This window comes from Cetorhinus maximus, unplaced genomic scaffold (assembly GCF_964194155.1).
Source record: "Cetorhinus maximus unplaced genomic scaffold, sCetMax3.hap1.1 HAP1_SCAFFOLD_1189, whole genome shotgun sequence".
NCBI lineage: Eukaryota > Metazoa > Chordata > Chondrichthyes > Lamniformes > Cetorhinidae > Cetorhinus > Cetorhinus maximus.
This window is the reverse complement of record NW_027597131.1, coordinates 77,478-99,509: the sequence shown is the minus strand read 5'-3', so window position 1 is coordinate 99,509 and position 22,032 is coordinate 77,478. Positions and strand designations below refer to the sequence as shown.

The 22,032-nt window shown below is 53.9% G+C and overlaps 3 protein-coding genes across 6 annotated transcripts in view; 1 reads left to right on the top strand and 2 right to left on the bottom strand.

Moving 5' to 3' along the window:
- Positions 1–1,956: 1,956 nt before the first annotated feature.
- Positions 1,957–7,521, top strand: rnaseh2c (ribonuclease H2, subunit C). Its single transcript, XM_078536413.1, has 4 exons — positions 1,957–2,199; positions 2,788–2,900; positions 4,186–4,305; positions 7,342–7,521. The coding sequence occupies exons 1-4, from the start codon at positions 2,043–2,045 to the stop codon at positions 7,366–7,368; spliced, it is 417 nt and encodes a 138-aa protein (XP_078392539.1). The 5' UTR covers positions 1,957–2,042; the 3' UTR covers positions 7,369–7,521.
- Positions 7,522–7,723: 202 nt separating this feature from the next.
- On the bottom strand, positions 7,724–12,276 carry LOC144675839 (uncharacterized). Its single transcript, XM_078536414.1, has 3 exons — positions 12,200–12,276; positions 7,984–10,035; positions 7,724–7,872 (listed from the first exon to the last, which is right to left on the bottom strand). Exons 1-3 carry the CDS (start codon positions 12,274–12,276, stop codon positions 7,821–7,823), a joined length of 2,181 nt encoding a protein of 726 aa, XP_078392540.1. The 3' UTR covers positions 7,724–7,820.
- LOC144675837 (histone acetyltransferase KAT5) overlaps positions 11,124–22,032 on the bottom strand; it is a 32,473-nt gene continuing 21,564 nt past the window's right edge. For all 4 annotated transcript variants that reach the window (XM_078536408.1, XM_078536411.1, XM_078536409.1 and 1 more), the window contains 6 exons: positions 17,980–18,069; positions 17,103–17,243; positions 16,168–16,261; positions 14,582–14,741; positions 13,583–13,664; positions 11,124–12,725 (listed from right to left, as the gene is read on the bottom strand). In XM_078536408.1, the coding sequence (XP_078392534.1) occupies positions 12,591–12,725; positions 13,583–13,664; positions 14,582–14,741; positions 16,168–16,261; positions 17,103–17,243; positions 17,980–18,069 (702 nt within the window). In that variant the 3' untranslated portion in view covers positions 11,124–12,590. The remainder of the gene's footprint in view (positions 12,726–13,582; positions 13,665–14,581; positions 14,742–16,167; positions 16,262–17,102; positions 17,244–17,979; positions 18,070–22,032) is intronic.

Sequence of the window (22,032 nt, the reverse complement as noted above, 5' to 3'; positions counted from 1 at the left end):
GGGAGGGAAGGGGAGGGAGGGAAGAGGAGGGAGGGAAGAGGAGGGAGGGAAGGGGAGGGAGGGAAGAGGAGGGAGGGAGGGAAGAGGAGGGAGGGAGGGAAGAGGAAGGAGGGAGGGAAGAGGAGGGAGGGAGGGAGCGAAGGGGAGGGAGGGAGGGAGCGAAGGGGAGGGAGGGAGGGAGCGAAGGGGAGGGAGGGAGGGAGCGAAGGGGAGGGAGGGAGCGAAGAGGAGGGAGGGAGGGAAGAGGAAGGAGGGAGGGAGGGAAGAGGAAGGAGGGAGGGAAGGGGGAAGAGGGAGGGAGGGAAGAGGGAGGGAGGGAAGAGGGAGGGAGGGAAGAGGGAGGGAGGGAAGGGGGGAAGAGGGAGGGAGGGAAGAGGAGGGAGGGAAGAGGAGGGAGGGAGGGGAGAGGGAGGGAGGTGCGGGTCGGTGGAGGGGAGATTCGGTCAGGGGGAGAGAATGGGGCAGTGGGGGGGAGGGTGGGGGAGGGGGAGAGAGTTGGTCGGGGGGAGAGTGGGTCAGTGGGGGAGAGTGGGTCGGGGGGAGAGAGTGGGTCACGGGGAGAGTGTGGGTCACGGGGAGAGTGTGGGTCACGGGGAGAGTGTGGGTCACGGGGAGAGTGTGGGTCACGGGGAGAGTGTGGGTCGGGGGGAGAGAGTGGGTTGGGGGGAGAGTGGGTCTGGGGGAGAGTGTGGGTCACGGGGAGAGTGTGGGTCACGGGGAGAGTGTGGGTCGGGGGGAGAGTGTGGGTCGGGGGGAGAGAGTGGGTCTGGGGGAGAGTGTGGGTCACGGGGAGAGTGTGGGTCACGGGGAGAGTGTGGGTCGGGGGGACAGTGTGGGTCGGGGGGAGAGAGTGGGTCTGGGGGAGAGTGTGGGTCTGGGGGAGAGTGTGGGTCACGGGGAGAGTGTGGGTCACGGGGAGAGTGTGGGTCACGGGGAGAGTGTGGGTCGGGGGGACAGTGTGGGTCGGGGGGAGAGAGTGGGTCTGGGGGAGAGTGTGGGTCTGGGGGAGAGTGTGGGTCACGGGGAGAGTGTGGGTCACGGGGAGAGTGTGGGTCACGGGGAGAGTGTGGGTCGGGGGGACAGTGTGGGTCGGGGGGAGAGAGTGGGTCTGGGGGAGAGTGTGGGTCGGGGGGAGAGTGTGGGTCGGGGGGAGAGTGTGGGTCGGGGGGAGAGTGTGGGTCACGGGGAGAGTGTGGGTCGGGGGGAGAGTGTGGGTCGGGGGGAGAGTGTGGGTCGGAGGGAGAGTGTGGGTCACGGGGAGAGTGTGGGTCACGGGGAGAGTGTGGGTCGGGGGGAGAGTGTGGGTCGGGGGGAGAGTGTGGGTCTGGGGGAGAGTGTGGGTCACGGGGAGAGAGTGGGTCGGGGGGACAGTGTGGGTCGGGGGGAGAGTGTGGGTCTGGGGGAGAGTGTGGGTCAGGGGGAGAGAGTGGGTCGGGGGGAGAGTGTGGGTCACGGGGAGAGTGTGGGTCTGGGGGAGAGTGTGGGTCACGGGGAGAGTGTGGGTCACGGGGAGAGTGTGGGTCACGGGGAGAGAGTGGGTCGGGGGGACAGTGTGGGTCGGGGGGAGAGTGTGGGTCGGGGGGAGAGTGTGGGTCGGGGGGAGAGTGTGGGTCTGGGGGAGAGTGTGGGTCGGGGGGAGAGAGTGGGTCAGGGGGAGAGTGTGGGTCATGGGGAGAGTGTTGGTCATGGGGAGAGTGTGGGTCACGGGGAGAGTGTGGGTCATGGGGAGAGTGTTGGTCATGGGGAGAGTGTGGGTCACGGGGAGAGTGTGGGTCGGGGGGACAGTGTGGGTCTGGGGGAGAGTGTGGGTCTGGGGGAGAGTGTGGGTCTGGGGGAGAGTGTGGGTCAGGGGGAGAGTGTGGGTCACGGGGAGAGAGTGGGTCGGGGGGAGAGTGTGGGTCAGGGGGAGAGTGTGGGTCTGGGGGAGAGTGTGGGTCAGGGGGAGAGAGTGGGGGAGGGTCTGTGTGTCTCGATGTTTATTGTGCGGAGTAGTGAGTGATTGTGGATTCTGTGGGTTCTCAGTCCCCCCCAGGTAGAGGAGAATGACAGACACGGGCAGCCCAGTGATCGAGCTGGACCTGAGCTCAGTGAAAGACCCACCAAGGGATGGACTCCACCTGCTGCCGGCAGAGGTCAGATCGGATGGAGATGCCAACGTGCGTCAGTATTTCACTGCGGCCGTGAGAGAGAGCGATGGGGGTAAGGACCAGGCTGCCCCTTCCTTACACAACACGCTGTCCAAAGCTGGGCTCACTGGCCGTCTGACCAACCACCTGGTGACCATGTGTGAGCCCAGACAGACACGTCCAGTCATCGAACAGGAGGAGGCCATTCAGCCCATCGAGCCTGTGTTGGATCTTTGAAAGATCTATTCAATCAGTCCCTCACCGCTGCCCTGCGCTCTGATCCCCATCTCTCCAGCTCCTGTCACCCCCTCGGGACATCCCAGAGTGTTTCACAGACAATGAGGGACTGTTTTTTTGAAGTGTGGTCCCTGTTGTAATGTAGGAAACTCAGCAGCCCATTTACGCACAGCAAGATCCCACAAACAGCAATGTGATAATGACCCAGATCATCTTTTTAGTGATGTTGGTTGAGGGATAAATATTGGCCCCAGGACACCGGGGAGAACTCCCCCCTGCTCTTCTCCCAATAGTGGCCGTGGGATCTTTTACCCCCACCCGAGAGGGCAGACGGGGCCTCGGACTAACACGGCAAGGGGGTGGGGGGGGTGAAAGGATTTGCAGTCGGTGGTTTAAGTAGCTCTCAGCAGCTGATTTCTTTCAGAGATGCAGGTGTCGTTTCGAGGCCGAGCTCTGCGGGGTCGGGATCTCCCTGTGCCCCTGGGATACGTTGGACTCGTTCTGAAGGAGGACCATGAGCCGTGTCTGGAGGAAGAGGTGAGAGAGCAGTCAGTCGCCCTTCTGACATCAGGACCTGTGAGGGGCGCAGGCTGACTGAGAGGGAGCCTCAGTACTGACCCTCCGACAGTGCAGTGGTCCCTCGGTACTGACCCTCCGACAGTGCGGCGCTCCCTCAGTACTGACCCTCCGACAGTGCGGTGCTCCCTCAGCACTGACCCTCCGACAGTGCGGCACACCCTCAGCACTGACCCTCTGACAGTGCGGCGCTCCCTCAGCACTGACTCTCCGACAGTGCGGCACTCCCTCAGTACTGACCCTCCGACAGTGCGGCGCTCCCTCAGTACTGACCCTCCGACAGTGCGGCACTCCCTCAGTACTGACCCTCCGACAGTGCGGCGCTCCCTCAGTACTGACCCTCCGACAGTGCAGCGCTCCCTCACTACTGACCCTCCGACAGTGCGGTGCTCCCTCAGTACTGACCCTCCGACAGTGCGGCGCTCCCTCAGCACTGACCCTCCTACGGTGCGGTGCTCCCTCAGCACTGACCCTCCCTCAGCACTGACCCTCCGACAGTGCGGTGCTCCCTCAGCACTGACCCTCCAACAGTGCGGCGCTCTCTCAGCGCTGACCCTCCGACAGTGCGGCGCTCCCTCAGTCCTGACCCTCCGACAGTGCGGCGCTCCCTCAGTCCTGACCCTCTGACAGTGCGGCGCTCCCTCAGCACTGACCCTCTGACAGTGCAGCGCTCCCTCAGTACTGACCCTCCGACAGTGCGGCGCTCCCTCAGCGCTGACCCTCCGACAGTGTGGCGCTCCCTCAGCGCTGACCCTCCGACAGTGTGGCGCTCCCTCAGCACTGACCCTCCGACAGTGTGGCGCTCCCTCAGCACTGACCCTCCTACAGTGCGGCGCTCCCTCAGCACTGACCCTCCTACAGTGCGGCACTCCCTCAGCACTGACCCTCCGACAGTGCGGCGCTCCCTCAGCGCTGACCCTCTGACAGTGCAGCGCTCCCTCAGCACTGACCCTCTGACAGTGCAGCGCTCCCTCGGTACTGACATTGGGGAGTGTTGGCCTAGATTCTGGGGCTCCGGCCTCTGGAGTGGGCACTCAAACCCATGAACTACTGGCCGAGAGATAGAGAGATCGGCCCAGTGAAGCGTTCTGGGAGGCCAGTTGTAGAGATGGATGTGCAGAGGCTCTGTTTCCTGGTGACGGAAAGGTTAGCTCGGTTGCAGTGGGTACAGCGAGTGGCAGTGAGGAATGAAATAATGTTAGACAACAGGTCAAAGGCCACTGAAAACCTTGGCTGTCAATTGCAGGACCGAAGAGTGAGGGTGAAATCAGCTTTCTCTTCAGTGACTTACTGGAACCTCGAGACTCCTCCGACAGCAGATGACAGTGTGGTCATGGCCATGAGCTGGACTCAGCTTGCCGAAGCTGTGAGTATTATTACTTTCATTCCCTCAAACCTTTTCCCCTTCTGCAGACTCCCACCTGGAGTAACCGTGTCCAGTGCTGGGCCCTGTATCTCCAGAAGGATTGTCCCCGGAGCGGGGCTCAGCACAGGTTCACCAGCATGGTCCCAGGGCTGAAGGGGTTAAATTACGAGGGTGGGTCACACAGACTGGGCTTGTATTCCCTCGAGTGTAGAAGGTTAAAGTGGGGGGATCTAATCGAGGGGTTTAAGATGATTAAAGGATTCGATAGGGTCGATAGAGAGAAACTATTTCCTCTGGTGGGGTTGGGGGGGTGGAGTCCAGAACAAGGGGGCAGAACCTTAAAATTTGACCCAGGCTGTTCAGGGTGATGTGAGGAAGCACCTCGTCACACAGAGGGGAGTGGGAATCCGGAACACTCTCTCCCCCCCAAAAAGCTGTCGAGTCTGGGGGTGAATTGGAAATGTGGAAACTGAGCTTGTTGGATTTTTGTGGGGTAAGGGGATTAAGGGTTATGGAACCGAGGCAGGTAGATGGAGTTGATACACAGATTGGCTGTGATCTAATTGAATGATAGGACAGGCTCAAGGGGCTGAATGGCCTCCTCCGGCTCCTGTGTCCAGCAGGACTAACTGAACTCGACAATTCTGCTCTGACTTTTCCATGCCCTCTCTCCAGCCCAGTGTTATGAGGGCCAATGTAGTCCCGCATGCGGACCTGGGAATAGTGCCTGGGAATAGTGCCTGGGAATAGTGCCTGGGTACAGTGCCTGGGTATAGTGCCTGGGAATAGTGCCTGGGTATTGTCCTCCATGTGGACCGCATGCATAATTTTTTAAAACTCCAATTCCGGCCTCTTGAGCATCCCCCGATTCCCATCGCTCCACCATTGGCGGCCATGCCTTCAGCTGCCTGGGACCCTAAGCTCTGGAATTCCCTCACTAAACCTCTCTGCCCTCCCCTTACTCTTTCTCTCCTCCCCTCCCCTCACTCTCCTCCCCTCCTCACTCTCTTCTCCCCTCCTCCTCACTCTCTCTCCCCTCCTCACTCACTCTCCTCCCTCTCTCTCTCCCCTCCCTCACTCTCTCTCCTCCCCTCACTTTCTCCTCTCCTCCTCACTCTCTCTCCCCTCCTCACTCCTCCCTCACTCCCCTCCCATCACTCTCTCTCCTCCCCCTCACTCTCTCTCCTCCCCCTCACTCTCTCTCCTCCCCCTCTCTCTCTCTCCTCTCCTCCCCCTCTCTCTCCTCTCCTCCCCCTCTCTCTCATCTCCTCCCTCTCTCTCCTCCCCTCACTCTCTCTCCTCCCCTCACTCTCTCTCTCCTCCCCCCACACACTCTCTCTCTCTCTCCTCTCCTCCTATAAGATGCTCCTTAAAACTGACCAGTTGGACAGCTGTCCCTGAAATCTCCTTATATGAACTAGGAGCAGGAGGAGGTCATTCAATAGGACCATGCCTGATCTGGATGTGGCCTCGATTCCACATTCCACCTAACCCTGATAACCTTTGACTCACTTGTTAGCCAGGAATCTATCTACCTGTGCCTTAAAAATATGCACTGACCCTGCCTCTAACACTCTCTGGGGAAGGGAGCTCCATGGATTCACAACACTGAGAGAAAAAAAATCCTCATCTTCGTCTTCAGTGGGAGACCCCTCATTTTTAAACTGTGTCCCCTGGTTCTAGCCTCTCCCACAAGGGGAAACATCCTCTCAGCCTCCACCCTGTCAAACCCTCCCTCAGGATCTGATATGTTTCAATAAGATCGCCTCTCATTCTTCTAAACTCCAGCGGGTACAGGGCCCAACCTGCTCAACCTTTCCTCATCAGACAAACCCCATCCCAGGAATCAGTTGAGTGAACCTTCTCTGAACTACATCTAACGCATTTATATCCTTTCTTAAATGAGACAAAAACTGTACACAGTGCTCCAGATGTGGTCTCACCAACACCCTGTACAGCTGCAGTAAAACATCCCTACTTTTAAATCCCATTCCCCTTGCAATAAACAACAACATCCCATTTGCCTTCCTAATCTCTTGCTGTACCTGCAGACTAACTTTTCCTGATTGATGTACCAGGACACCCAGATCCCTCTGTACCTCAGAGTTCTGCAATCTCTCTCCATTTAAATAATTTGCTGCTTTTCTATTCTTCCTGTCAAAGTGGATAGGTTCACATTTTCCCACATTATACTCCACCTGCCAAATTTTTACCCACTCATTTATCTATATCCCTTTGCAGCCTCTTTATCTCCTCTTCACAACTTAATTTCCTACCTGTCTTTGTGTCATCAGCAAATTTAGCAACCGTACCATCTGTCCCTTCATCTAGGTCATTGATATCAATTGTAAATAGTTGAGGCCCCAGCACTGATCCCTGTGGCACGTTACATTTGGAAATGACCATTTATGCCTTCTCTCTGTTTCCTGTTAGCTAACCAATCATCCTGGTTAATATATTACCCTGTACACCATGAGATCTTACTTTGTGTAAGTATCTCAAGGCCAAGCTCTGATTTATTACATTAATGGTGCTAGATAAATGCAAGTTCCTTCACTGTCACTGGCTAGGAATCCTGGAACTCCCTTCCTAACCTACACCACGGGGACTGCAGCGGTTCACAAAGGCAGCTCACCGCCACCTCCTCGAGGGGCAATTAGGGACGGGCAATAAATGCTGGGCCCAGCCAGCGGCGCCCACGTCCCGTGAATGAATTTTGAAAAAGCTGTTGTTGGATTAAAGCCCCAGTTTTAGGGTCCCAAGTAAGACCGAGGGATTGGGACAGGGCTTTCGCGCACGGAAGGTAATCGAGCGGAATCAAGAGTTGGATTGAATTGAAGTTTGAGCCGGCAGTGGGGTTAGCCCTAACCCGATGGGATCAGAGTCAGCCAGTTCTGTTTGAGATACTAGCAACACCGCCAGCTCCACCATAATCACCAATACGACTGGGTAATCGTTGCTCGGGGCTTTCTGACCACAAATGCCGATTTGAAACGTGAATCTTCTAAGTGGTGGGAACTGTGTTGCATTTTGCAGATTCATGCCCCAGTGGAAGAGCAGTGAACAGATTCTGCACCCTCACCACCCCATTACCCCATCTTCAGCTGTGACGTACAGGACTTGGAGAGAGACATCAAGACTCGGAGCCCTTGGGAAGTTTGCTTGTGGCACCCCCCACCCCCTTCCTGCTGGAATAAACAGATTATTCTCTAATCACATTTAACTCGGCCTCTTTATTCTTTCCGATTGGTTGTGCGATGGGGTGAAAGGGTCCAGTGCAGCAGTCAACGCTCAGAGGCCAGGAGCAAACAGCGAACAACTCATCCCACGTCTCAATTCAGTCAGGTTCCGAGAGGGAAGGATGGAGGGAGCAGAGGGGCAAGTCAGGACAATAAAACGCAGAGCAGAGATGCTGAGGCACGATACATTCATATTTACTCTGTACAGACTGTATTACAAATAAAACCACACACCTCAACAAGTTCCTGAATCGGACATGGTCAGATGCATCAGATTTACACAATTATCATACAAGCACTGACTGTTAGAGCACTGGCTGTTACAGCACTGGCTGGGTCAGACGCAGTTACAGCCCTGGCTGGGTCGGACACTGTTACAGCACTGGCTGTTAGAGCACTGGCTGGGTCAGACCCTGTTACAGCACTGGCTGGATCGGACCCTGTTACAGCACTGGCTGTTACAGCACTGGCTGGGTCAGACGCAGTTACAGCACTGGCTGGGTCAGACCCTGTTACAGCACTGGCTGGATCGGACACTGTTACAGCACTGGCTGTTACAGCACTGGCTGGGTCGGACGCAGTTACAGCACTGGCTGGGTCGGACCCTGTTACAGCACTGGCTGGGTCGGACACTGTTACAGCACTGGCTGGATCAGACCCTGTTACAGCACTGGCTGTTACAGCACTGGCTGGGTCAGACGCAGTTACAGCACTGGCTGGGTCAGACCCTGTTACAGCACTGGCTGGGTCGGACCCTGTTACAGCACTGGCTGTTACAGAACTGGCTGGGTCGGACGCAGTTACAGCACTGGCTGGGTCGGACCCTGTTACAGCACTGGCTGGGTCGGACACTGTTACAGCACTGGCTGGGTCGGACGCAGTTACAGCACTGGCTGGGTCGGACCCTGTTACAGCACTGGCTGGGTCGGACACTGTTACAGCACTGGCTGGGTCGGACACTGTTACAGCACTGGCTGGGTCGGACGCAGTTACAGCACTGGCTGGGTCGGACCCTGTTACAGCACTGGCTGGGTCAGAGCCTGTTACAGCACTGGCTGGATCGGACCCTGTTGCAGCACTGGCTGTTACAGCACTGGCTGGGTCAGACGCAGTTACAGCACTGGCTGGGTCAGACCCTGTTACAGCACTGGCTGGGTCGGACCCTGTTACAGCACTGGCTGGATCGGACGCAGTTACAGCACTGGCTGTTACAGCACTGGCTGGGTCAGACGCAGTTACAGCACTGGCTGGGTCAGACCCTGTTACAGCACTGGCTGGGTCGGACCCTGTTACAGCACTGGCTGTTACAGAACTGGCTGGGTCGGACGCAGTTACAGCACTGGCTGGGTCGGACCCTGTTACAGCACTGGCTGGGTCGGACACTGTTACAGCACTGGCTGTTACAGCACTGGCTGGGTCGGACCCTGTTACAGCACTGGCTGGGTCGGACACTGTTACAGCACTGGCTGGGTCAGACGCAGTTACAGCACTGGCTGGGTCAGACGCAGTTACAGCACTGGCTGGGTCAGACCCTGTTACAGCACTGGCTGGGTCGGACCCTGTTACAGCACTGGCTGGATCGGACGCAGTTACAGCACTGGCTGTTACAGCACTGGCTGGGTCAGACCCTGTTACAGCACTGGCTGGGTCGGACACTGTTACAGCACCGGCTGTTACAGCACTGGCTGGGTCGGACGCAGTTACAGCACTGGCTGGGTCGGACCCTGTTACAGCACTGGCTGGGTCGGACCCTGTTACAGCACTGGCTGGGTCGGACACTGTTACAGCACTGGCTGGGTCGGACGCAGTTACAGCACTGGCTGGGTCGGACGCAGTTACAGCACTGGCTGGGTCGGACACTGTTACAGCACTGGCTGGGTCGGACACTGTTACAGCACTGGCTGTTAGAGCACTGGCTGTTAGAGCACTGGCTGGGTCAGACCCTGTTACAGCACTGGCTGGGTCGGACCCTGTTACAGCACTGGCTGGGTCAGACGCTGTTACAGCACTGGCTGGGTCAGACCCTGTTACAGCACTGGCTGGATCGGACCCTGTTACAGCACTGGCTGGGTCAGACGCAGTTACAGCACTGGCTGGGTCAGACCCTGTTACAGCACTGGCTGGGTCGGACACTGTTACAGCACTGGCTGTTACAGCACTGGCTGGGTCGGACGCAGTTACAGCACTGGCTGGGTCGGACCCTGTTACAGCACTGGCTGGGTCGGACACTGTTACAGCACTGGCTGTTACAGCACTGGCTGGGTCGGACGCAGTTACAGCACTGGCTGGGTCGGACACTGTTACAGCACTGGCTGGGTCGGACCCTGTTACAGCACTGGCTGGGTCGGACCCTGTTACAGCACTGGAAAAGCACAACAGCACAGGACATGCAACAGCAGCAGGCCTCACCCGAAGAGAAGGCAACAGCAAGTCTGCAGCGGGGGTGGGGAAGGAAAAGATTAGGGAACAATGTTGCCGGTCGGTGGGCGGTCTGGGGAGGAAATTGGGGTGGGGGGAGGGGTGCAGAGGCGGAACATTTTGGGGGGTGGGGGGGAAGGAACATTGGGAGCAGAACGTGGGGGTGGGGCTTGCAGCCATGTGATTGCGTGTGCCAGTGGCCTGTCATGCTCCTGGCAATCTTGCATAAGCATGCCATTGACATGTGCCCAGGCCCCCAGCACACGCAAAGACTGGACCCTCAGACAGAACAGGATTGGTATCAGGGTTAAAACAGGCTGTGTCTTTTTCCATCAGATATATAAATAAGATTCTTGGCATTTTAAAAGTTTTGACTGAAACCCATGGGTCCGAGGTTATCTCCTCTCTCCCTCCTGCTCCAGAATGATTAACAGCCCCATAAGCCTAAAAACCTACCATCACCCTCAGCTACCATCTCAGATTGCAGGGTGGCAGGAGCCCACAGTACCCAGGACAGGTACAGCACGGGGTTAGATACAGAGTAAAGCTCCCCCTACACTGTCCCCATCAAACACTCCCAGGGCAGGTACAGCACGGGGTTAGATACAGAGTAAAGCTCCCTCTACACTGTCCCCATCAAACACTCCCAGGACAGGTACAGCACGGGGTTAGATACAGAGTAAAGCTCCCTCTACACTGTCCCCATCAAACACTCCCAGGACAGCTACTGCACGGGGTTAGATACAGAGTTAAGCTCCCTCTCCACCGTCCCCATCAAACACTCCCAGGACAGGTACAGCACGGGGTTAGGTACAGAGTAAAGCTCCCTCTACACTGTCCCCATCAAACGCTCCCAGGACAGGTACAACACGGGGTTAGATACAGAGTAAAGCCCCCTCTACACTGTCCCCATCAAACGCTCGCAGGGCAGGTAAAGCACGGGGTTAGATACAGAGTAAAGCTCCCTCATACTGTCCCCATCAAACACTCCCAGGACAGGTACAGCATGGGGTTAGATATAGAATAAAGCTCCCTCTACACTGTCCCCATCAAACACTCCCAGGATAGGTACAGCACGGGGTTAGATACAGAGTAAAGCTCCCTCTACACTGTCCCCATCAAACACTCCCAGGACAGGTACAGCACGGGGTTAGATACAGAGTAAAGCTCCCTCTACACCGTCCCCATCAAACACTCCCAGGGCAGGTACAGCACGGGGTTAGATACAGAGTAAAGCTCCCTCTACACTGTCCACATCAAACACTCCCAGGACAGGTACAGCACGGGGTTAGATACAGAGTAAAGTTCCCTCCAAGCTGTACATCCACTAAACCCGGAGATGAAGCAGTAACTGTGCAACATTCCCATTTCTCACACCAAATGGTGCAAAACACAATTAATAAAATCAATATATGTGACCACTCCACCACTGGAGCTGTGAATCTTTCCCTAATGATTGATTGTGAAGTGGGGAGGGGGTATGGGTAGTGGACAGGGTGGTTTTGGGGGGGGATTGTTCCACCCACACACATTATTTTCTTACACTGAGTTGACTTTATTTGAATGTAGAAAGTTAAATAAGTCAATAGTTCTGGTTGTTCGCTGCAGGAGTCCAGATACAAGATATTTCAATTTGTGTCTCAGTCTCCGACACAGTGAGTGCCAGGGCTGCTGTAACCATCGCCCACACAATCACCTCACAAAGGTCTCTCTCTGGCGTCCACCAGCAGTTTGCCATGAGTACAGTCGATCCATGGGAATTGGCAACTCCTTCCAGCTGAGAGTTTCGATGAGCTGCTCCCTGTTGGGCTCCCGGAGTCTGCACACACCTGGGACTGACACTCTTCAATATTCCTGTGGATACAAAAGCAAGGTCCCGCTCGTCTTCACTTCAAGCCTCATAGGCCTCAAGACTCAAGCTCCAGATGCCCGCGACGCAACTGGAGTGAAGGCACTGGGCCAGTGCAGCATCACACAGTGATTTCCACATCGGGTCAGCCCCTCATTCCCAGCCTGAAGAGCTCATGAGTGAGGGGGTTTGGGTGGAGAGGGGGTAATGAGCCAGGATTCCGCTCCCCACCCCCACCCTTCCCGATCACCATCCAGGGATTGTGCACTGGAAAGTGCGTGCGTGCAAACAGTGCGCGTTGCCCCCAACACACCCCAGCCAAACATCCCACCGAGGGCCGCGTGGGTTGGAGGCCATTCGATCAAGGTACCTCTAGCCCCAAAGTTACCCGCAGCCCAGGGCAGAGGACAGGTGCCACAGGTCAACACCCGACCAAACCAATTCAACTCGGGTCCAACTCAGCATTGCCAGAGCCTCCTCAGGCAGCTGTCACCACACTACACTTGAGAGTTTCCTGGGTCCATTCTGGCTGGTCACGGAGAAAGCCTGTCGGTGCAGGTGGGGGAAGAGAGAGAGAGCGAGGATCCAAAGAACAATGATCGCTCACTGAAAGCTGGGTGGGCACCAACAACGAGAGTCTGCCACGTGCTGAGTGATTGCAACAAGAGAAACGGTGATAGAGAGAGGAATGGGTGAATGCTCTGTATCCGCTGTGCTCCTGATCCACTGACACTTTCTCTCTCTCTCTCTCTCTGCTGCTGCTGCTGTGTGGTCCCATGTCACCATTTACCCCTCTTGCTCCAGTCCTTGGGTGTAAAGTGCAGGCACTTGGAGTCTATTCGCAGATGCCTCTTCATCATGGCCTTCTCGTGCCCCTCTACAATGTCCTCGGACAGCGTGAGTATGTACTGACCCTGAAAACACATGCAAAGCAGCAAGATTTAGTCAGTGCACACGACACCTTCCAATACAAAGTTAACAAAGGAGATCTCGCATTTATAAAGGTTCCACATTCACAGCAGCTCCCAAAACACCAAACAGCTACTGAGCCACTTCCACTGAGATGTCGTAATGCAGCCATTTTATGCACAGCAAGATCCCACAATCAGCAATGTGATAATGACCCAGATCATCTGTTTTTAGTGATGTTGGTTGAGGGATAAATGTTGGCCCCAGGACACCAGGGAGAACTCCCCCCTGCTCTTCTTCCAATAGTGGCCGTGGGATCTTTTACACCCACCCGAGAGGGCAGACGGGGCCTCGGTTTCATGCCTCATCATGAAAGACGGCACCTCCGACAGTGCGGCGCTCCCTCAGTACTGACCCTCCGACAGTGCGGGGCTCCCTCAGTACTGACCCTCCCACAGTGCAGCGCTCCCTCAGCACTGACCCTCCGACAGTGCGGCGCTCCCTCAGCACTGATGCTCCCTCAGCACTGACCCTCCCACAGTGCGGCGCTCCCTCAGTACTGACCCTCCGACAGTGCGGCACTCCCTCAGCACTGACCCTCCGACAGTGCGGCGCTCCCTCAGCACTGACCCTCAGACAGTGCGGCGCTCCCTCAGCACTGACCCCCCCCACAGTGCTTTCTCTCTCCATGCTGCAGAGTTCTTTGGACTGAGAGGAAGACCTTCTGCAGACCTTGTGAGCAACTCCCCTCAAACCGGCCGTACGCAGGTGTGGGAGTGCGCTATGGTCATCCTTGCTAATATCACTGGCAGCTGAAGGAACAGTGGGCTCCACAGTTAGGCATTACACGCCGGGTGCCTACCTTATAGTAGTTAATGAGGTTGAGATACTGTAGGGTGGAGATCACATCCTCCTTCTTTATGCTGGTCAGTTCACTGATCTCACTGAGGTGAAAGAGAAGAGGGATTTAGAGTTTGCCACTATAAGTTCATCAGCCACTGATAATTTCCCACACTCATATCTGTGAGTATAAGGTCTTGTTAGTAACATAGGAACTTAAGAAATAGGAGCAGGAGTAGGCCATTCGGCCCCTCAAACCTGCTCTACCATTTCACTGTGTCATGGCTGATCATCTACTGCAACACCATCTTCCCTGCACTATCCCCGTATCCCTTGATGTTTTTAATATGTAGAAATCTATCGATCTCAGTCTTGAACATACTCAGTGATTGATCCTCCACAGCCTCTGGTGTAGAGAATTCCAAAGATTCACCGCCCTCTGAGTGAAGAAATTCCTCCTCATCTCAGTCCTAAATGACCTGCCCCTTACTCGGAGACTGTGTCCCCTGGTTCCAGACCCCCTCAGCCAGGGAGAAACACCCTCCCTGCATCCACCCTGTCAAACCCGGGTCTGCTTCGTTTTTCGAAACTCTAGCGAATACACAGGCCCAGTCTCCTCAGTCCCACCATCCCAGGAATCACTCTGTTGCATTCCCTCTATGATAAGCATATCCTTCCTTAGGTAAGGAGACCAAAACAGTGCGCACTACTCCAGAATATCACCGAGGCATGGTGATGGTGCTGATAGGTACTGCCCCAACTCCCCTCCTGACTCTCAGCAGTGTCAAATAACAACACCACCCTGCATTGATATAGCGCCTTTAACATAGTAAAGTGTCACAGGAGGGTAAATTGGACCTAGTGTGGGAGAGTTGGCATGGATTTTGTACTCCAGTCTCTGGGGTGGGGTTTGAACCCATCTGGTCCTGACTCAGAGGGGAGCGATGGAGGGGAGTGGTACCCAAGGAGCGCCCGCCCCAGCTGACGCAGTGAGACACTGTCCTCCCCACCCCTCACGTACTTGATGGTGATCTGTGGCCTCTCTCCGTTGTCGGATTTCAGCTCCATGAGAATCTCCAGGATGGTCTGCGACCAGTAACTGCGATAGGACAGCAGGCCCAGGTCAGACAACGGTTTCTCTGGTGTCCCCGTCTTCCCCTCGACCTTCGAGAGCTCGTAACCTGGAAGAACAAAGCAGCAATAGGCATGGGTTCCAGTTCTTCACAGGTTATCAACGGGAACAGAGACCTGGAAATCAGAACAGGCAGTAACAAGAGCACAGCACCTATTGCGAGGTGTTAAAACCTGGTCTGGATGACTCTCAGGAATGGACGGGCAATTTAACCTTTAATTCAGCCATCGGCAAAGTGATGATTAAACCTCACATGATGATTCTGCATTGGTTACCAAAATCTGGTTCCCTCCACCACCAGCGCGCAGTGGCACCACTGGGTGTGCTATATACAAGATGCACTGCAGCAACTCACCAAGACACTTGACTCCATCCAGGACAAAGCAGCCCCGCTTGTTTGGCACCCCATCCACAAACATTCACTCCCTCCACCACCAACGCACAGTAGCAGCAGTGTGTGTACCATCTACAAGATGCACTGCAGGAATTCATCATGGCTCCTTCGATAGCACCTTCCAAACCCATGACCTCTACCATCTAGAAGGGCAGCAGACACATGGGAACACCACCACCTCCCAGTCACTCACCATCCTGACTTGGAAATATATCGGCCGTTCCTTCACTGTCACTGGGTCAAAGTCCTGGAACTCCCTCCCTAACAGCACTGTGGGTGTACCTACACCACAGGGGACTGCAGCGGTTCAAGAAGGCAGCTCACCACCACCTTCTCAAGGGGCAACTAGGGATGGGCAACCAATGCTGGCCCAGCCAGCGAAGCCCACATCCTGAGAGTTTTTTTTAAAAATTACACTGCAAAGGTTAGTGTGGCCTAAATTGTTTTTCCCAACTGGTTGCTGCAGGCTACAGTGATCATGAGTAACAGTGCAACTGCAGGAAACCAGGACTGACGTGGTTTTAATTTCCTCTCTAGCTCGACCTTGTGGCTGTGGTGTAGCCCCAACAACTGTCCCAGCTAACAGCAGAGAGGAAGGAGCAAACCTTCTGGCCCAGTCCAAAGAGGACACAAGGAGTAATTTAAGATGTGTTTGTTCCTGGGATGTCAGTAGCAGGATTTTGACCCAGTGACAGTGAAGGAACAGCGATATAGTTCCAAGTCAGGATGGTGTGTGGATTGGAGGGGAGCTTCCAGGTGGTGGTGTATCTGCTGCCCTCCTCCTTCTAGGTGACATGGCCGCAGGTTTGGAAGGTGCTGTCAAAAGAGCCTTGACCAGTTGCTGAGGCGATTGATGGACTGGACAATGAGGGTGTGAGGCTTTAGTGTGTAAACTGGACATGTACTTGCTGGAAAGGAGCAGGGGAATAGGGTGGGCTGACTTTAGGATTCTTAAATCTGGAGTATTGGAGACCATGATAAGACTGAACGATCAATCGATCTCTCTCTCTCTATCCCTCAGTGCCATTCAGTCCCATTGATTCTTGAGCGAGAGGCCAAGTGAGGAAGTATTGCTACTTACTGAATTCGATGAGCAACTTTCCGTAACCTCTCCTCTGGTATGGTGGCAGCGTTAATATGCAAGCCACGTTATAATCTTCTGTCGATTCCTTCTCCTAAACAGTTAAAAAATGTTGTATAAAACAGTGCACTCGCTGCAAGAACTAATTTAAATTATTTTTACAAAGAACATTTTTGTGGGTTTTTCTGTTCTTCGATATAAAGGATGACACATGAGCAAGACTGGGAAATTTATGTTCACAAGGATGATTCCAGAGGTTAGAACCATCCCCAATTGCCCTTGTTCAGAGGGCATTTTAAGAGTCGGCCACATCACTGTGGGTCTGGAGTCACATGTAGGCCAGACCGGGTAAGGACGGCAGATTTCCCTCCCTAAAGCAGATGGGTTTTTACGACAATCGGCAATGGTTTTGGGATCATCATCAGACTTCATTTAAATTCCAAATTTTTACTGAATTCCAATTCCACCATCTGCCGTGGCGGGATTGGAACCCGGGTCCCCAGAGCGTAACCTTGGGTCTCTGGGTCACTAGTCCAGTGACAATACTGCTATGCCACTGCTGAATGATGGAGAGGGTTTCGATAGGGTCGACGTAGAGAAGATGTTTCCCCTTGTGGTGGTGGGGGGTGAGACCAGAAATGAGGGCCCATCGATATAAGACAGTCACTAATAAATCAGGAGAAACTGCTTCACCCAGAGAGAGTGGGGAGAATGTGGGTCTCGCTCCCACAGGGAGTGGTCGAGGTGAATAGTATCGATACATTTAAGGGGGAGGCTGGATAAACACATGAGGGAGAAAGGAATAGAAGGATATGGTGATGGGGGGAGATGGAGGGGGGGGCACGAGGGGGCTCGTGTGGAATATAAACCAGTACAGATCTACATTACAGCGCTGCTCGTGGTGTTAGTCTGGGAGATAGGAAGCAGTTGCCTACCTTAGAGAAGTAGCCAACAATATGAAAACCTTTGCAGTCATACTCCGTCATGACGTAGAATAGGAAGGGATCTGTGTCGTAGTAGAGGGTTTTGTGGTCCAGGAAACACTTGGCCAGCAGACACAAGTTCTGAGAGTAATTCTGTTCACAGTGGAAAATAAAAGCAGCGATGAGACAGGAGCACCCAGAAACCTCCATCTATCCTTCCCTGCCTCACTCCGGTGTCTCCCATGCTCTGCAGGAGTTGGTGAATCCACTGGCAGCCTCCAGGCCCTCACCTCTTTTTCACAGCATGGGCCGGGATTTACAGCCCATCCCCCAATTGCCCCTTGAGAAGGTGGTGGTGAGCTGCCTTCTTGAACCGCTGCAGTCCTTGTGGTATAAGTACACCCACAGTGCTGTTAGGGAGGGAATTCCAGGATTTTGACCCAGTGACAGTGAAGGAACGGCCGATATATTTCCAAGTCAGGATGGTGAGTGACTCGGAGGGGAACTTCCAGGTCGGAGGGTCAGTACTGAGGGAGCGCCGCACTGTCGGAGGGTCAGTGCTGAGGGAGCGCCGCACTGTCGGAGGGTCAGTGCTGAGGGAGTGCCGCACTGTTGGAGGGTCAGCGCTGAGGGAGCGCCGCACTGTCGGAGGGTCAGTGCTGAGGGAGCGCCGCACTGTCGGAGGGTCAGTGCTGAGGGAGAGCCGCACTGTCGGAGGGTCAGTGCTGAGGGAGCGCCGCGCTGTTGGAGGGTCAGCACTGAGGGAGCGCCGCACTGTCGGAGCGTCAGTGCTGAGGAAGATGCAAAAAATGACTGAGTAAGTATGGAGGGGGGGTGGGGCAGGATGGGATTAACAGATGTGAACAGATGTTAATCAGAAACCACTCACCTTGTTCTTTCTGCCGTCAATCTCAAAGAAGGAAATGGTTCCTTTGCGGTAAATTTCATTTCCTGGTGGATGTCGCAAGTTACATTTGGTCTAACAGAAAAGAACAGCAATTCGGCACGATTAGTGAGTGAAGGTTCGCAACAGGAATTGGTTCGTTCAACAGTTCACACATCTTTCTGAAAACAGCAGTGCAGCCTGGACTAACCAGCTCCCTCCCAATTCCGGTCGCTCACCTACTCCTTCCTGCCGTCCACACAACCACTGGCTTGGTATCAGAAGCTAATGCCATTGCCCGTGTGTGGGGGCTTTTTGGGGGGTCCAGGGCTGTGGGCTGTGGAGAGTTTGCAGGCTCCAGGGCATGTCAGCCCTCACCCGGAGAGAGGAGGTCATGGGTTCAAGCCCCATCTCGGAGGCCGACACCTCCCGCTGGTGCGCAGTGCCGCAGCGTTGGGGGTGTTGTCGTGCAGTCCCGTTTGCTCCCTGGGCTAGAGGCGAACATTCCCGCTCCGTTAAGGAAACAAATGGAATAAAAGCAGATGCTGCAGAAACAGATACAAAAACAAAAATTGCTGGAAAAACTCAGCAGGTCTGACAGCATCTGTGGAGAGAGAGAGAGAGACAGAGTTAACGTTTCGAGTCCGTATGACTCTTCTCCAGAACTAAAGAGAAGTAGAAGTGTGGTGAAATATAGACAAATGGAATGTTATCCTTTATTGCAAGGGGAATGGAATATAAAAGTAGGGGTGTTTTGCTCCAGCTGTACCGGGCGTTGGTGAGAGCACATCTGGAGCACTGTGTACAGTTTTGGTCTCCTTATTTAAGAAAGGATATAAATGTGTTAGAAAGAGTTCAGAGAAGGTTCACACGACTGATTCCTGGGATGAGTGGGGGTTATCTTATGAGAAAAGGGCCTGTATACATTGGGGTTTAGAAGAATGGGAGGCGATCTTATTGAAGCATAGAATCATAGAAAAGTTACGGCACAGAAAGAGACCATTCGGCCCATCGTTTGTGCGTCGGGCTGAAACATTTAAGGTCGTGAGGGGGCTTGACGGGGTGGATGCTGAGAGGATATTTCGTCTCGTGGGGGAATCTAGAGCGAGGGGGGGGCTCAGTTTAAAAACAAAGGGCCTCTCATTTAAGAGGCAGATGAGGAGAAATGTTTTCCTTGAGTGGACTGTGAGTCTGTGGAGCTCTCTTCCCCGGAGAGCAGTGGAGGCAGGGTCAGTGAATATTTTTAAGGTAGAGGTAGATAGATTCTTGACTAACAAGGGAGACAAAGGTTATCAGGGGGGTAGGTGGAATGTGGAGTTGAGGCCACAGTCAGATCAGATATGATCTTATTGAATGCCGGAGCAGGCTGGAGGGGCTGAATGACCCACTCCTGCTCCTATGTTCATACGTCACCAGAAAGATTAACTGCTTGCTGCAGTTTGCTTTATCAGCCTGTGAATAACACATGCGCTCTGACTGCCGACATAACAAGGCACTGACTGACTGGGGATGATTCAGAGATTACAGTGGCAGTGTACAAGTGCATGATTTCAAGATAGGGTTAGGAGATTCGAGTTACTGTTAGGATTCGGATAGGACAGTCCCTGTTGGGATGAATGGTTAACGTTAAACACCACCAGGAAGGCTGGGGAATATATCTCCGGAAAGCGTGGATGGGCCGGGTCTGCTTTCTCTTGGGAAAAGGCGAAGAGGTGACCTAATAGAGGTGTTTAAAATTCTGGAAGGTTTTGATGGAGTGGAATCAGAGAGAATGTTTCCTCTTATGGCGAGACCAGAACTAGGGGCCCATCGATATAAGACAGTCACTAATAAATCTAATCGGGAATTCAGGAGAAACTCCTTCACCCAGAGAATGGGGAGAATGTGGAACTCACTCCAACAGGGAGAGGTTGAGGTGAATAGTATAGATACATCACCCCTTGTTGTTCAATAGCATTACCATCACTGAATCCCCCACTATCAACATCCTGGGGGTTACCATTGACCAGAAACTGAACTGGACTAGCCATATAAATACTGTGGCTACAAGAGCAGGTCAGAGGCTGGGAATCCTGCAGTGAGTAACTCACCTCCTGACTCCCCAAAGCCTGTCCAGCATCTACAAGGCACAATTCATGAGTATGATGGAACACTCCCCACTTGCCTGGATAAGTGCAGCTCCCACAGCGCTCAAGAAGCTCAACACCGTCCAGGACAAAGCAGTCCATCCACCACGTTAAACATTCACTCCCTCCATCACGCACAGTAGCAGCAGTGTGTGTACCATCTACAAGATGCACTGCAGCAACTCACCAAGGCTCCTTCAACAGCACCTTCCAAACCCACAACTACTACCACCTAGAAGGACAAGGGCAGCAGATAGATGGGAACACCACCACCTGAAAGTTCCCCTCCAAGTCACTCACCATCCTGACTTGGAAATATATCGGCCGTTCCTTCACTGTCGCTGGGTCAAAATCCTGGACTCCCTCCCTAACAACACTGTGGGTGTACCTACACCACATGGACTGCAGCGGCTCAAGAAGGCAGCTCACCACCACCTTCTCAAGGGCAACTAGAGTTGGGCAATAAATGCTGGGCCCAGTCAGCAAAGTCCACGTTCTGTGAAAGAATCAAAAACAAGGGGGGAGCTGGGTAAACACATGAGAGTGAAGGGAATAGAAAGATTTGGCCATAGGGTGGGATGCAGAGGGGGTGGGAGGAGGTTCATGTGGGACAGAAACACCAGCATGGATTGGATGGGCCAAATTACCTGGTTCTGCACTGTATATCCCCTGTAAACCTGTGAGTGACATCTCCAATGTCAGAAGAAGCATCAGCTGTGCAAATACAAGACTTTGTTTTATGAAAGAGACTGTGGGAGTGTCGAATCACACATAAAGGGAGGCACAATGTAGGCTAGAAATCAGGGAGGGGGACTGTGATATACTTGAACAAATTGGCACTCAGAGGGAGGAGGTATTAGTGGTTTTAGCAGGCTTAAAAGTGGATAAACCCCAGGCCCAGATGAGATGTATCCTAGGTTGCTGTGGGAGGCAAGGGAGGAGATTGCAGGGGCCCTGACATTAATTTTCAAATCCTCTATTGCCACAGGAGAGGTGCCAGAGGACTAGAGGACAGCTAATGTGGTACCATTATTTAAGAAGGGTGGTAGGGATAAACCAGGGAACTAGTGGGACTAACATCAGCGGTAGGGAAACTTTTGGAAAATATTCTGAGGGACAGGATTAATCTCCATGTGGAGAGGCAAGGATTACTCAAGGACAGTCAGCATGGCTTTGTCAGGGGAAGATCATGTCTAAATTTGACTGAACTTTTCAATGAGGTGACTAGGTGTGTAGATGCGGGCAGTGCAGTTGATGTAGTCTACATGGACTTCAGTAAGGCTTTTGACAAGGTCCCGCATGGGAGAATGGTCAAGAAGGTAAGAGCCCTTGGGATCCAGGGCAATTTGGCAAATTGGATCCAAATTGGCTTAGCAGCAGGAGGCAGAGGGTGATGGGCGAAGGTTGTTTTTATGACTGGAAGCCTGTGTCCAGTGGTGTATCGCAGGGTTCAATGCTGGGGCCCTTGCTGTTTGTAGTGTACATTAATGATCTAGACATGAATGAGGAGGTGTGATCAGTAATTTTGCAGATGACACGAAAATTGGTGGTGTGGTAAATAGTGAGGAGGAAAGCCTTAGACTACAAGATAATATCGATAGGCTGGTCAGATGGGCAGAACAGTGGCAAATGGAATTTAATCCTGAAAAGTGTGAGGTGATGCATTTTGGGAGGACTAACAAGGCAAAGGAGCACATGATGAATGGTAGGACCCTAGGAAGTACAGAGGATCAGAGGGACCTTGGTGTGCATGTCCATAGATCCCTGAAGGCAGCAGGGCAGGTAGATAAAGTGGGTAAGAAGGCATATGGGGTACTTGCCTTTATTAGTCGAGGCATTGAATACAAGAGCAGGGAGGTTATGCTGGAGCTCTATTAAGTGTTAGTTAGGCCACAGCTGGAGTACTGTGTGCAGTTCTTGTCACCACACTATA

Bases quoted from the DNA above. Each gene is read 5' to 3' on its own strand.
- rnaseh2c (XM_078536413.1), top strand. From the start codon at position 2,043: ATGACAGACACGGGCAGCCCAGTGATCGAGCTGGACCTGAGCTCAGTG. The intron at 2,200-2,787 runs GTAAGGACCAGG...GATTTCTTTCAG, and splicing joins CGTGAGAGAGAGCGATGGGG to AGATGCAGGTGTCGTTTCGA. The intron at 4,306-7,341 runs GTGAGTATTATT...TGCATTTTGCAG, and splicing joins GGACTCAGCTTGCCGAAGCT to ATTCATGCCCCAGTGGAAGA.
- LOC144675839 (XM_078536414.1), bottom strand. From the start codon at position 12,276: ATGCTGAGTTGGACCCGAGTTGAATTGGTTTGGTCGGGTGTTGACCTG. The intron at 10,036-12,199 runs GTAACTTTGGGG...TTTCCTCCCCAG, and splicing joins TCCTCTGCCCTGGGCTGCGG to ACCGCCCACCGACCGGCAAC. The intron at 7,873-7,983 runs GTCCGATCCAGC...TGACCCAGCCAG, and splicing joins ACAGCCAGTGCTGTAACAGG to TGCTGTAACAGCCAGTGCTC.